The sequence below is a fragment of the Antechinus flavipes genome, chromosome 4 (genome assembly GCF_016432865.1).
Source record: "Antechinus flavipes isolate AdamAnt ecotype Samford, QLD, Australia chromosome 4, AdamAnt_v2, whole genome shotgun sequence".
NCBI lineage: Eukaryota > Metazoa > Chordata > Mammalia > Dasyuromorphia > Dasyuridae > Antechinus > Antechinus flavipes.
Window position 1 is genome coordinate 336,564,850 of NC_067401.1, and position 14,048 is coordinate 336,578,897.

Sequence of the window (14,048 nt, forward strand, 5' to 3'; positions counted from 1 at the left end):
GAGTACTGATACAGATTGAAAGTTTTACATACTACTAGCAAATAGTCTTTTGTGAATTTGTCTCCCTTGCACTTTCCTTCCCCCCCCCCCCCCAAAAAAAAAAAAAAATTAAAAAGTATCGCCTGATGGCTAGTTTCCAAGTGTTGAACTTCTCCAATCTTGTTAGGCTGGTGCTCTGAAGATTTTGTCTGCTAAACTGTCCCAAAGCATCCTGACTATGGTAGATTCTGTTGCAATATGCACTTACAATCTTTTTGAATCCAGTCACAATCTCGCTTCAGTAGCACATCTGAGGAAACCTTCAGTGGAAAGGCAAACTAAACTCACATTGTATAGCAGGGTTGAATTTTCATTCTTTTTCCCTGATAGAGAGCATGAAGCTTTTCAGACACATCATACTAGAAGATCTTATGTTTAATGCAAAATTGCTCATTTAATTTGCCAAAGATTTTCTTTACATTTCAAACTTGTCATGTAAGAAAGCTATTTAATGACTTGAAAGGTATCCTACATGTTTCTCAGTATAGTTGTGTCCTTCCCTATCCTTACTGTTTCCAAAAAAAAAAAAAAAAATGCTCAAAGTTTATTATGCAATTATGCTGAACTGGTGACCTGGAGTTTAAACTAAGAAGAAAAAAAGATTTTTGAAAAAACGTTTCAGGATTCCATCTTTGTTGTGCAGATTACTGTGGAATGCTATGCAGTGTCTGTTTACAAATGGAGTGTGTGTGACTTGCGTGGGCAGTCGTTCTTTGCAGGCCAGATTCTAGTCTGTTTCTGAATGGCTGTAGATTTTAGCCTTGTTATTGAACTTGAAAAGGAGAAGTTTTTATATTGAAAGTAAGAAAATAATAGCAAAGAAAATGAAAACTTCAGTGAACACAGAAATTTCTTTTTACTTATAAATTTGGTTTAATTATACCATACAAGGTAGGGAATGTTTCTTGTTCCAGTTTTAGAAGCCATGTTCTCTATTGCTACTCAATGAATAGTAGTATTTAAATTAATAATGGTTACTACTATTAATAATAAGGAAAATGATTACTTTGTGACTGGTTGGTGTTTTGGCTTTTGTTTTAAGTGTGGTGGGGTTTTTTTGTTTTGTTTTGTTTTGTTTTTTTAATTGTAGCTCAAGGAATATGAAGCCCAGCACAGGCAGTCTGGTACCTTGGATCCTGCAGATTGGCCAGATGGATCTTACCCATCCTTTGATGGTTCCTCTAACTGTAATGTAAGTACCTTGATCTCTTTGGGTGCTTGGATTATTTTTGATTGAACAAGGAAAACTATACAGCAGCAAGACTTTTGAACTATTGTCACATAGTAATTTGCTCATGATTGTTGGAAACTAAGACAGAATACTGAACTTGAAATCAGGGATTCCTAAGTTTGAATCCTGCCACTAATACTTATTAGCTGTGTGATAATGGACAAATTATCTAATCTGTCATAGTAACTTTTCTCATTTATAAAATGGGTATACCTACCTTGTGGGAGTTGTGGTAAAGTTCAAATGAGATTAATATATGTAAATAGTTTACAACTCCTGTGTAGTGTCAGTTTAAGTGGTGGTATCTTTAGTGAACATAAATCTTCTTTTTTTATTAGATATTTATTTTTAATACTTGTCATCAGGGTGGTGTTAAAAGGGATTCTTTCTGGAGAGGCCAGATAGAAAAAGGATTCTGTGTGGATGGTAAGGTCCATCAAAGTCTCCTGTGTGGGGATAATTGATTGTATCAGGCCCAGCAAAATTGCAAAACTTTCAGGAAGAAATCTGCAATCACTTAGGTGTGTTTGATCTTTCTTTCTACACAAGAAAGACCAAGTGGATGAAAAAGTCTGTTGCCCAAATTTCATTATGCATTTGAAAGAATACTTTACATAGCTTGTCCAATTGTTTGATTATCTAGTATAGACAGCATGTTGGATTCAGAGTTGAAAGGAGGAAGAGAGTGGGCTTTCAGGAAAATTGTGAAATTAAGCCAAGACCTATCTTTTTCAATCTCACCTTTCTACCAGTGTTCTTATGTGGCAGCAAAACTTGGGCTATAACTGTCTCCAAAGAAATAAAAATGAATACCTTATAAGGATAATGACAGGATTCATGATGAGTATAAGTAGGCTGAAACATAAAACCAATAAAGAACTTGCAAGGAGAACTAGAAGTAAAAGATGTGATTAAAGAATTGTAAGATAGAAAGAGAAAATAGGTTGTTCACATGGCAAGTTCAAGATATGGCAAGTGGACAGCCAGAATGTTTTATTAGTGCTCTCACAGTATCAGGCAAAAGCAAGTAGAACCTTCAGCATTTTGGATAGATCCTCTTTTTTTCTTTTTTAACTTTTTATTGATGGAGCCCATGCCTGGGTAGTTTTTTTTTTTTTTTTTTTTTACAACATTATCCCTTGCACTCACTTCTGTTCCGACTTCTCCCCTCCATCCCTTCACCCCCTCCCCCAGATGGCAAGCAGTCCTATACAAGTTAAATATGTCAAAATGGGATAGATACTCTATTTGGAATTTTTTCAAGGACATAGACAGTGCTTGTACTAATTGGGCAGGGATGGATAGATTGTAAGTTGCCCTGATGAAGAGAACTATCAAAATGAACTGTTAAATCATCCTGCCTTCACTCTTTCTCACCTGCCAGTCCATCTTTCTTTATATTGCACATTAGCCATAGTTTTTGCCATGTTATTCTTGCTTAGAAATGTCCTATGATATCCATTCAGCATTCAAGAATTTCTTACATCAAGTGCTACCTTAACTTTCAAATCTTATCATGTGCTATTGTGCTCTAGATAATAAAGTCAAACTAGATTGTTCCTGTCCTGAACTCACCATGTGCTTTTCCCATATCCATGCCTTTGTTTATGTTGCTCTATAGCCCTAGAATTTCCTTCTTTACTCTCTTCAATTTTTGTATTTGTGTTCAGTCCTTCAGTTCCTCAGGAAGAGATCTGCAATCATTTAAGTGTCCTGAAGAACACATTTTCAATTGTGTCCAACTCTTTGTTACCCTATTTGGGATTTTCTTGGCAAAGATACTGGAGAGATTTGCCATTTCCTTCTCCAATTCATTTTACAAATGAGGGTCACACAGCTAGTATGTATCTGAGATCAGATTTGAACTTGGGAAGATGAGTCTTTTTTACTACAAGTCCAGCACTAATGCCCTCCTTTTAAAGCCCATCTCAAATAACACCTCCTGTCTGAAGTCTTTCCCAATCCCAATTAGCCCAAAATATTTTTCCCCCATCAAATTTCCAAAGCATATGGTACCTCAAATGAGATAGATGCCATATGTAAAGTGCTTTTGCAAACCTTGAAACACTATATAAATTTTATCTATCATTATTACAACCTTTTTGTTGGACTTTGATATAGGGGTTCTATTTGGATTGTAATTTTCTTTTTAGCTAATCCAGTGAGACATGTGCAAAAACTGAAATTCTTTCAGAGCTAATAGACTTTGAAATGTAGAAGGTTGTGTTTTCAGATATAAAATGTGGAGTTGCTATGGATCTAGAAAAGACCTAGGCTTGAATAACTCAGATACATATAAATAATCTGTATTATTACAGTGAAATAATGAATCCATTTAAGGTACATATTACATTCATATTATTGTCCGTAGCCATTTTTCTTTATAAGATTCCCTAAAGGAGTATGAAAAATAAAACTGACTGAAGTATCTTATTGAAGAAAGGGGTTTTTAAGTGGGAGCACTGCCAGAACTGAAGAGGCCAGACCTTTCCCATCATCCCGCCTTTAATTATCTATGTAGTAACATTACTCCTTTTCATTTTAAACTTTATGTTTCTTCCCTTGCCCTCACATAGGTGCTTAATGCATATTTGTTAAATCTAATAGAGTCTTCTTTTAAAAATGTGCTGTGGCATTTTGAAGTTACCTTTCAAGATTTGGTTTGAAATTTTGCTTCTCAAATCTTTGTTTTCTGTTTTCCAATTCTTCCAATCAGTTAAAATTGCTCTTCTTCAGAATTCCAAAAAAATCAATTGCCAAATCTAATATTTGTCTTTTCCTTTTCTATTTGATCTCTATAGTTTTTGAAATTTTTGACTACTCTGTGCCCTGTTTCTGAATATTCTGTCCTGGTTTTTATTTGTTTTTGTTTTGAGGCATTTGAAGTTATGACTTTCCCAAAGTCACACAGTTAATTAAATATCACATTTGAACTCAGGTCCAGATCCAGTGCTTTATCCACTGCACTAACTAGCTGCCTCCTTCGGATTTTTCTATCTGTATGATTGGTCCTTTCCAATCTCTCTCTGATTCTTCCATTTCCCACCTCCTAATTGTGAATCTATCCCCCAAAGCATCTTTTTAGTCTTTCTCTTCTTACATCTTTATGTTCTGTCCCCTAATAATTTCAGTTACTCCCATTGGCTCAATGATCACATCTGTGCAGAAAACTCCTAAATCTGTATCCTAATCTCTTTTCTGTTCTATTTGGCTCATTGCCTGTGGAACAGGACCATTTGGATGTTACCTCTAGTAATTAAACTCATTAAGACATAGCCTAAAATAGACCCATATTATCCTGAATTGTGGCCTTCAATATCTTAGTGAGATTCTAAAGATGAAGTCATCAAAACTGCTTATCTTTTGTTCTATAAATCATATTGAATAGCTGGAGAAATAATATACTTTATGCTTCATTTTTGATATGAGTTGACATTAATCCTATTAGATGCCACATTCTCTTTGAAAACAGAATAGGCATAACAAATGATTTTCAACAGGCACTCAGTTACACACAGTATCTTTGGGGAATTTTTGCTATTTAATCATGTTGTTAGTAATACAGAAGTAGAAGGTCACTTACTCATTTCAATTCTGTAAATATGTACTGAGCATTTCCTCTGTATTGGACATTTTGTTACTTTTGGGGCAATAGAAAAAGGAATAGTATAAAAGGACTTGCCTTTCTGACTAAGGATTTTAATCTGGGAACTTTTCAGGTGCTGTGTTTCAAAGGAGAGCAGCATTTCTTGAATACTTTTTCTTTTCCATCCATTCACATTCCCAAACTCCCAGACTTGGATTTATCACCCAAACCCATCGATCTAAAATTTCAAGGAAGCAAGGTTAGAATCTCACTTAATCAGTAGAAATCTGAGAAATGTCTTTCTTGATCAGTTTATCATAGACATAGTCATGTTCACTTGGTTTAATTTTAATTAGGAAATATAATGATTGGTTTCAGGTAACAAGTGTACTTTGTAAACTTCTGTTGGAAAGATCTTTCTAATACCTGCAGCACATAGCTTCTCAACCTTTTGAGAGGGATCTTCCTCTCAATGCCATTTTTGTTATCCTCTGGCATTATATCAATCTGGATTTCATTTTTTACTGAACCTCTACCACTGAAATTTCTGAAGTAAAAATTCACTTTTTGACTCTCATCTTCTTACCTCCATACTATTTCTGTTGGTATGTTCTATTAAACATGATCATGTCTTGTTCATCCTGCTTTCCACTTTTTCCATATTTTCTTACTTTATTTGTTTCCTTTCTGGTCACTTCCATGATGTTCTCATTAGAACTTTATAATTCTAGTCTTCTTGATATTTGGTTAAATATAATACTAAGATAAAATACTAAGGGAAAAATCACAATATTCTACAGAATATCCATTACAAATTTATACTGTCTAATCTCAGACAGACCAATTTTTTTTTTTTAAATAGCCTTTTATTTACAAGTTATATGTATGGGTAACTTTACAGCATTGACAATTGCAAAACTTTTTGTTCCAATTTTTCCCCTCCTTCCCTCCACTCCCTCCCCTAGATGGCAGAATGACCAGTAGATGTTAAATATATTAAAGTATAAATTAGATACACAATAAATATTGTATAAAAATAATCAAACCGTTATTTTGCTGTACAAAAAGAATCAGACTCTGAAATATTGTACAATTAGCCTGTGAAGGAAATCCAAAATGCAGGCAGGAAAAATATATAGGGATTGGGAATTCAATGTAATGGTTCTTCGTCATCTTCCAGAGTTCTTTCACTGGGCATAGCTGGTTCAGTTCATTATTGCTCCATTGGAACTGGTTTGGTTCATCTCATTGCTGAGGATGGCCAGGTCCATCAGAATTGGTCATCATATAGTATTGTTGTTGAAGTATATAATGATCTCCTGGCCCTGCTCATGTCACTCAGCATCAGTTCGTGTAAGTCTCTCCAGGCCTTTCTGAAATCATCCTGTTGGTCATTTCTTACCGAACAATAATATTCCATAATAGTCATATGCCACAATTTATTCAGCCATCCTCCAATTGATGGGCATCTACTCAGTTTCCAGTTTCTGGCTACTACAAAGAGGGCTGCCACAAACATTTGTGCACATACAGATCCCTTTCCCTTCTTTATGATCTCTTTGGGATATAAGCCCAGTAGGAACACTGCTGGGTCAAAGGGTATGCACAGTTTGATAACTTTTTGAGCATAGTTCCAAATTGCTCTCCAGAATGGTTGGATTTATTCACAATTCCACCAGCAATGTATTAGTGTCCCCGTTTTCCCACATCCCCTCCAACATTCTGCATTATCTTTCCCTCAGAGTTGTCTTAATTTGCATTTCTCTGATTAATAATGACTTGGAGCATCTTTTCCTATGGCTAGAAATAATTTCAATTTCTTCATCTGAGAATTGTCTGTTCATATCCTTTGACCATTTATCAATTGGAGAATGGCTTGATTTCTTATAAATTAATGTCAATTCTCTATATATTTTGGAAATGAGGCTTTTATCAGAACCTTTGACTGTAAAAATATTTTCCCAGTTTCAATTGTTTTTTTTTTTTAAAAATTCAGCTTTTGTTGACTCAGCATACAAAATCCTGTAGCTATGGTTGTATTAAGCTTTTTCTGCTCGACTCAAACTCTAATACATATTTTTTCCCTACTTCCCATCTTCATTTCTGCCATGATGATCTCAATCCTTACTTCATTGAAAAGTTTGCCCAACCTTGCTACTTTTCATATTCAACCATCCTTTCTTTCTTGTGTCTCAATAAATATCTCTGTTCCTTGCCAAGATTAAACCCTACAAGTGATATCTATTCCCACTTCTTGAAAGACTGCTGTAATGGATTGGGTTTTTCCTTAGCGGATCAGTGATTCAAAGTAATCCCAATAAACTTTGGATAAAAAACACCATCCATATCCAGAGAGGGAACTATGGAGATTGAATGCAAATCAACACTTGCTATGTTCACTTTTTCCCCCTCTCATGGTTTTTCCTTTTTGTCTTCCAAAATGATTTATAAATATATTGTTGTTTTTTAAATGAATATACATATATAACCAAAATATTTTATTATTTTTTTTACATGTAACCAGGGGAAATTAAAAATTAAAAAAAAAAGATTTTGCTATAATGATCATTCCTATTCTCTCATGCATCCTCATTTTCTCCTTCAAGACTAGCTCTTGATTCTATTCCAACAAACACCTTTGGCCAGATCTCTCCTATTCAAAATACTTTCTCTTTTACTCTGTTTTCTCCCTTAAGCTATTTTTGTATATCTTTCATTCTTTTACTACCTATTTATAGTAAGTATGTGTTCTTTGTGTATATAGTCTTTGTTTCTACTTGTTCATCACATATATACTTTCACTTCTACTCACACACTCTGGAAACAGGTGTCAGTAACTAGTAATCTCTTTTTTGGTCCTCACCCTTCTCTACATTTGTAACATTTGGTATTGTGAATCAGTTTGTTTTTAATACTGTTTCTTCTCCTGCTTTCCTTCCCTGGGTTTCTTCTTTATAATTCCAAAAATAAGATGCTCTATACCTAGAATGATCTCCTTCTTTATCTAAGCTTCCTTAAAATCAAACTAAAATCCCTGCAACTGCAAGAAGCTTTTACCAATCCTTTTTAATCTTGGTATCTTTCCTTTGATTATTTCCAATTCATCCTGTTTGTAGTTGGTTTCCATGTTGTAAATAGTTGTTTCCATGTTGATTTTGCCATTAAACTGTGAACTCCTTGTAGTCAGGTTCTATCTTTTATTATTCTTTGTATCACCAGGATTTACCATAGTCCCTGACACAGAGGTGCTTAATAAATATTTATTGAGTGGCTAACCTCAAGTCTTCTTTTCCTACATTTTTTATGCTGCCAGATTAATTGGTTTGGAGCATGTCATCCTTCTGCCCAGAAACTTTCAGTGACCCATTATTGGGTAAAATTCAGACTCTTTTCTCTGCCATTTCTATTTTTCATGATCTGGTAGGAATTTACTTTTTCATTCTAATTTTCTACAACTCTTTTACATGTTTCATGATCCTATTTGCCTATTGAACCAAATTTGTTTCTAATTATTCTCCCACATACTCAATGATTTCCCACCTATTTTTATTTATGTTGTTTTCTTCACAAATAATGTCCTAACCCTCAGTTCTACAACCCATTTAAATTCTACCCCTCATTTTAGAATTTAGTTCAAATGACACATTCTCCATCAAATTAACATTCCATCTTCCCTGCAATTGAATGTGTTGTGCATCTCCTTTACCATTATAGTCTTTTTTTGGTACCTGTTTTAAGGCTATTATCATGTTTCTCTTATTAGAGCTATTTATGTACTTGTCATCTTCTCTAAAGTACTATAAGTACCTTCAGTTTAGAGACAGTATCTTATTTATCACTGTACTGCTCACCGTCTTGACTTTCTTCTGCATTGAAAGAAAAAAGATTACTAAACTAAAATGTGTTCTAGTCCCCCTGGGGAAGATAAAGGTTATTCCCTTGTTTTCCCATTAGACTTGAACAGAGGATCATGAATTCTCTCCCTTGTAAACAGAAGAAGTAATAGCTGTATGTCAAACAGGCTTTTGCTCATTTTGCTACTAGGATTTTATTAAGTTATTTATTTACTTCCATTTCCTTAGTAGAAAATTTATAGTTAAATCTTATAACCAGAAACATTTGCCTGACAGTGACAGATAATTAGGATTTTCACTATTGGTTTCTAGGCTTTAAAGATCAGATGAGAAAACTGAAGCATGAACAAATTGGAAATTGCCCAATATCTTAAGAATAACCCCAAACTTTAAAAATACTTTCACCTATGTGAAGTTATCTTTTTTATGTAACTTTTATTTAACCTTTTAGAGTTAATCATTTATTTTCTCTACTTCTATTCCCTTCTACCTCATTTGAAAATGAAGAAAAAACAATCCTTATAAAAAATATGTGTAGATAAGTAAAAAAAAAAAAAAAAAAAAAAAAACTTCTATTGATTGTATTAAAAAAAATGTCTAATTCTTTATCTTGACTCCATTGTCTCTGTTATCAGAAGGGGGATCACATGTTTCATCTTTGGTTCTTTCAAATTAGGGATCAATCATTGCATTGATCAGAGTTTTAAAACTTTCAAAATTGTCCTTACAATGTCGTTCTTCTGGTTCTGTTCATTTCATTACATCAATTCCTATGTCTTTTCAAGTTCCTTTGAAAGTTTCTTTTTTTTTTTATTCTATTACATTTATATACCATAATTTATTCAATCATTCCCAAGTTGAAGAAGATTCCTTTAGTTTTTAATTCTTTGCCATTTGCAGGAAGAGTTGTGACAAATATATTTTTCCATATGGTCCTTTGGGATAAAGGCTAAGTGGGTTAAAGATTATTCAGGTTGGTGAATTTGGGGGCATAGCTCCAGAATGTATAGAAAAGTTAACAGAAGAATAAATGATAATAGTAATGGTAATAGAATTTCAATCATTGTGCTGTACTTGGAATATGTAATACTTCTTTGTGTTGTAAACATGGTTTGTGCTGTTTTGTTATAACCTAATCCAATATTTTACTTCTGTTAAATTTGTGATGGAAATAGTAGTTTGTCAGAGGCTACCACATACTGTTCCAGTTTTTTCTCTTCCAGTCTGCCTGTACATGTTTAGTGGGTTACCTTTGCTTTCATTGCTATAATGTGAAGGATTATTAACTTTTCTTGTGAAGGAGACTAAAATCTACCATTTACAGTAATTAATATGTCAGATAGTAGCCAATAACATGTCTCAAGACTGTGAAAGTAATCAAATGAAATGTGTCCATAATTTTCAACATGCTTTTTGAGTCACTTCATCCCACTCCCCAAAATATAACATATTGTAAACCCAGAATTTAAATAATAATAATAATATAGGGTGAATATAGTAATTTAGGACTAATAATAGTTAAGACTAATGCCAGGTAGAGCAAGAAAATGAGGGTGAAATTCTCCGTAATGGTGTTATCATTCCATTTTCCTATTATCCTTTACTTTAAGTGAGAACCCAGCAGTTCTTAGACTTTTGTTCCCACTAAGAAAAAATTTACAATAAAACATCACTTCTCCAGACTCCAGGAAGGAAGGATAATCTGATTCAGTAAAAAGTTTAAATTGTAGAATATTGTGAAGATAGACTTTAAAAGAAAGTATGTTTAACCAAGGTTTATCAATGTTCCTTTGTAGCATTCTGAATGCAACTGTATAAAAGAAATATATATAACTTTGAGTGTTATTTACAATCAACACATTAGTTGTTTGAATGCAAATAAATGTGCCTTTAGTATTTTTGAATTATTTAACAAATACTGAAAATTTGTGGGGAAAATGTTACATTACTAATTAGCTCAGCAATCACTTCTTTCCTTCCCCAATCCAACACTTCTTTCTTTCTAATTTCCCCATTACTGTTATTATCTACGTAGATGTTGTATCATTCTTGATTCCTCATTCACCCCCATGTAGTCAATGTCAAATCTTGTATCATCTCATGTATATGCTCCTTCTTTTCCTCTGATACTGTCACCACCATGGTAAAATGTGTCATTTCTCAAATACTGCAATATTCTGCTGGTTAGTCTCCCTATCTTAAGACTCTCCATTCAGGTGCCAAAATGTCCTTAAAGTGAAGATCTGACTATGTCATCCTCTGCTGCATGGCTCCTTCCCCTTATTCCCCTCCACCTCCAATAATATGTCAGTGATCTCCTATCACCTTCAGAATCCAGTATAAAATACTTTGGCTTTCAAAGTTACCATTTGTAACTTGTTTTCTTATGCCTGTCTTCTTAAACCTTACTTCCTTCCATATACTCCACAATACAATAACACCAATATCTGTCAGTGTCTCAAATTTCTTGGTCCATCTACAGACTCCAGTTGTCTTCACTGGCCATCACCTATCCCTGGAATGTCTCTCTTTTTTTCTCTACCTCCTAGCTTCCCTGGTTATTAGCCAGAAATTCCAATTAACATTTGACCTTCTGCAAGGAACCTTTCCCAGTCTTCCTTAATCGTAGTGCATTACATCTAAGATTACCCCTTATTTATCTCATCTATATCTTAATTATAAGCAGTTGTTTACATTTTGTATTTTGCCTTAGATTGTGAATTCCTCATGAATAGGGACTCTTTTGCTTTTATTTATATCACCAGTGCTTATTAGCACAATGTTCGACATATAATAGGTAGGCTCTTTAATCAATTTAGCTTGACAGTCTGATTGGTACAAAGATCAATGTCAACTATCTTGATTGGATTTTTATAAATTCTTAATTACTTAAATCTTGATTTATTTTACACTTTTGCTGTAATCTACTAAAGGTACTAATTAGTGAATCAGGTTTTTTTTTTTAAAGAGAATTATAACATTAAGACAGTACTGAGAAGAATATCTAAAGCAGACATGCTTCAGTTTTATTATAGAGTAAATTATTTAATCAAAATTCACAGTGCACACTTACATGTGTATATGTGCTCACATAAGTATGCTCTCACACACACACACTCTAAGTCCATGATTTTTTTTTTCCAGAAAGGAAAATTGGCCTCCCTAGTCAGTTTGCTTGAACCCCATTGTACATGAGGCTTTCTTATACCTTTTTAACCATGACCTCAGTCTAAATGTTTTTTTTTTTAATTGTTGTTTGATTTTCCTTTTCCTTCTGATTCAGACTTAGCAAGAGCCCGAACCTTAAAAATAATTTTTTATTCTCACAGTTGCAGGTTTTTTCTTCTTCATTGCCAGTTAATTTTTAGCTAATCCCTATTGCTTTCTGTCTTGCCTGAGAAGAGACCCTTAGAGACTCTACTTTTCAGAGACTAGATCTTTTAAATTTCCTGTTTCATGCTATGAAGATACTGTGCTTTAAATAGTTGAGTGTATAGAAAGGAGTTGTCAACTTATCTAGGTTCAAGGAACCAAGAAGGCCTTTGTCACCAACTCTCAATGCGTATATTGATGCACATTGTGCTTAGAGATTTAATTTACATTGATTTCTTCTCTGTCCCCAACCAACCCCCATGGATGACATTAGATAATTGTGTGCTGTCTAACAATAAATCTATATTTACATTTATGGTTCTCTAGAGAGTTAAGTCCTAAAGATAGTTATGGAGGCAAATGAAAAATAGCTTTCCCTTTGCCAGGATATGCCCTCTGTTGGTGTTGAGTCAATGGTAACCTTCTGCTTAGAATTTTGAATTTTTCTAAATGGGCTCTTGTTACTGCTGCTACTGTTGTTCTTCTGGTATGGGCTTATCTTGATACTTTGTTAAATTTATGAAAGATTTTTATGAATTATATTAGTTGTAAAAGGAAGGGTGGTATAGCAGAAAGGGAGCTGAAAGGAGAGGGAAGAGAAAGAGGAAGTCGGAACACCCAGATTAAAATTTTAGTTCATTATTTAATAACCCATACTTAACTACCTTAACTGATCTTGGGTAAATCATATAGCTACCTGAACTTTTTTTCTCACTAGAAGAATTAGGAAACATTTCAAGTAGAAGATATTTTATTAATAGTTTTTAAGAAAAACAGAGGATCCTAAAAGATGGGAGTATATTCCAGGCTTTGAGGGCAGTCAGTCATGTGAAGAAAAGCAGGAAAGCCAGAATGGAAAGGTAGATTGGAGCTGGGTTATAAATGAGGCTAAAATCTGAACAGAGGAACTATATATATATATATATATATATATAAGTCTTATAGAGTTTATTGAGTAGGGAAAATGGCGTGGTCAGACTTAAAGTCACTTTGACTGGCTGAAAGTAGGATTAGAGAGGGAAGAGATTTGAGACAGAGATATCAGTTAAGGAGTTAATGCAGTCTTCAAGTCTAATGGTGCTGAGGAGGTGAACTATTATAATGGCTGTGTGAATAAAGACAAGATATTGGGATAAGGTTTGACAAGTGATTGATTATGGGAATGTCATATACTTATAAAAAATATCACTTGTAAATCCCTCTCTCTATTTACATATATGTCTTAGCAATTTACCTTTATACCATTTTTGAGGTACTTGGGGCAGGGACATGATTTCCAAACATTATCTTTCAGGTATGGGAGGCTACATTTCTTCTACATCACAATGATGTTTAAGCTTCTTATCAAACAAGACCTTTTGAACTTCCATTTAAAAGATCCTACAACTTTGTACCTCTAAGTAAAACTATGACAGTATTTGGAGATTTGCTAAATATTTAAACCAAAAGTTGTCATATTCCTTTTTTAGGCTCAACAGTCATTAAAAATCGTATAAATGCTTACTGTGTGCTGGATACTATGCTAAGCATTGGGGACACCAAAAGAGGAAAAGGCACTCACCATCCTCAAGGAGCTTACTATTCAGTGGGAGAAGATAACAAAGAATAGGCTGTATACAGAAAATATCAAATTCTCTTAAGTCTGAGGACCCATTCATACACCTAAGTGATGTGTATTAAAATCCTATCAGATGATAAAGATTTATATTTTTTTAATAAACTTTTGGATGACTGTTGCTATTATTTTCACTGGATTGTTTCTAAAGATCGTTTAATAATTCTGCCTCAAAATGAAGCTAGTATGGAGCAAGAATCACTTGAACATTTAGTAATTTTTCAATTGTCCTTGTGGTAAATGACTTTATTTCTGTAATGGAAAAGTGACTGATGGTCATTTAATCATTTTATTAAGCTGTTGATAGTGCAGACTGTTGATAACTCACTGAAGCCTACTTCAACAGACTGG

At 33.8% G+C, this 14,048-nt stretch overlaps 1 protein-coding gene across 2 annotated transcripts in view; it reads left to right on the forward strand.

Annotated features, from left to right (window-relative positions):
* SASH1 (SAM and SH3 domain containing 1) overlaps window positions 1-14,048 on the forward strand; it is a 224,595-nt gene that overhangs the window by 142,778 nt on the left and 67,769 nt on the right. For both annotated transcript variants that reach the window (XM_051997918.1, XM_051997917.1), the window contains exon 8: window positions 1,130-1,231. In XM_051997918.1, the coding sequence (XP_051853878.1) occupies window positions 1,130-1,231 (102 nt within the window). The remainder of the gene's footprint in view (window positions 1-1,129; window positions 1,232-14,048) is intronic.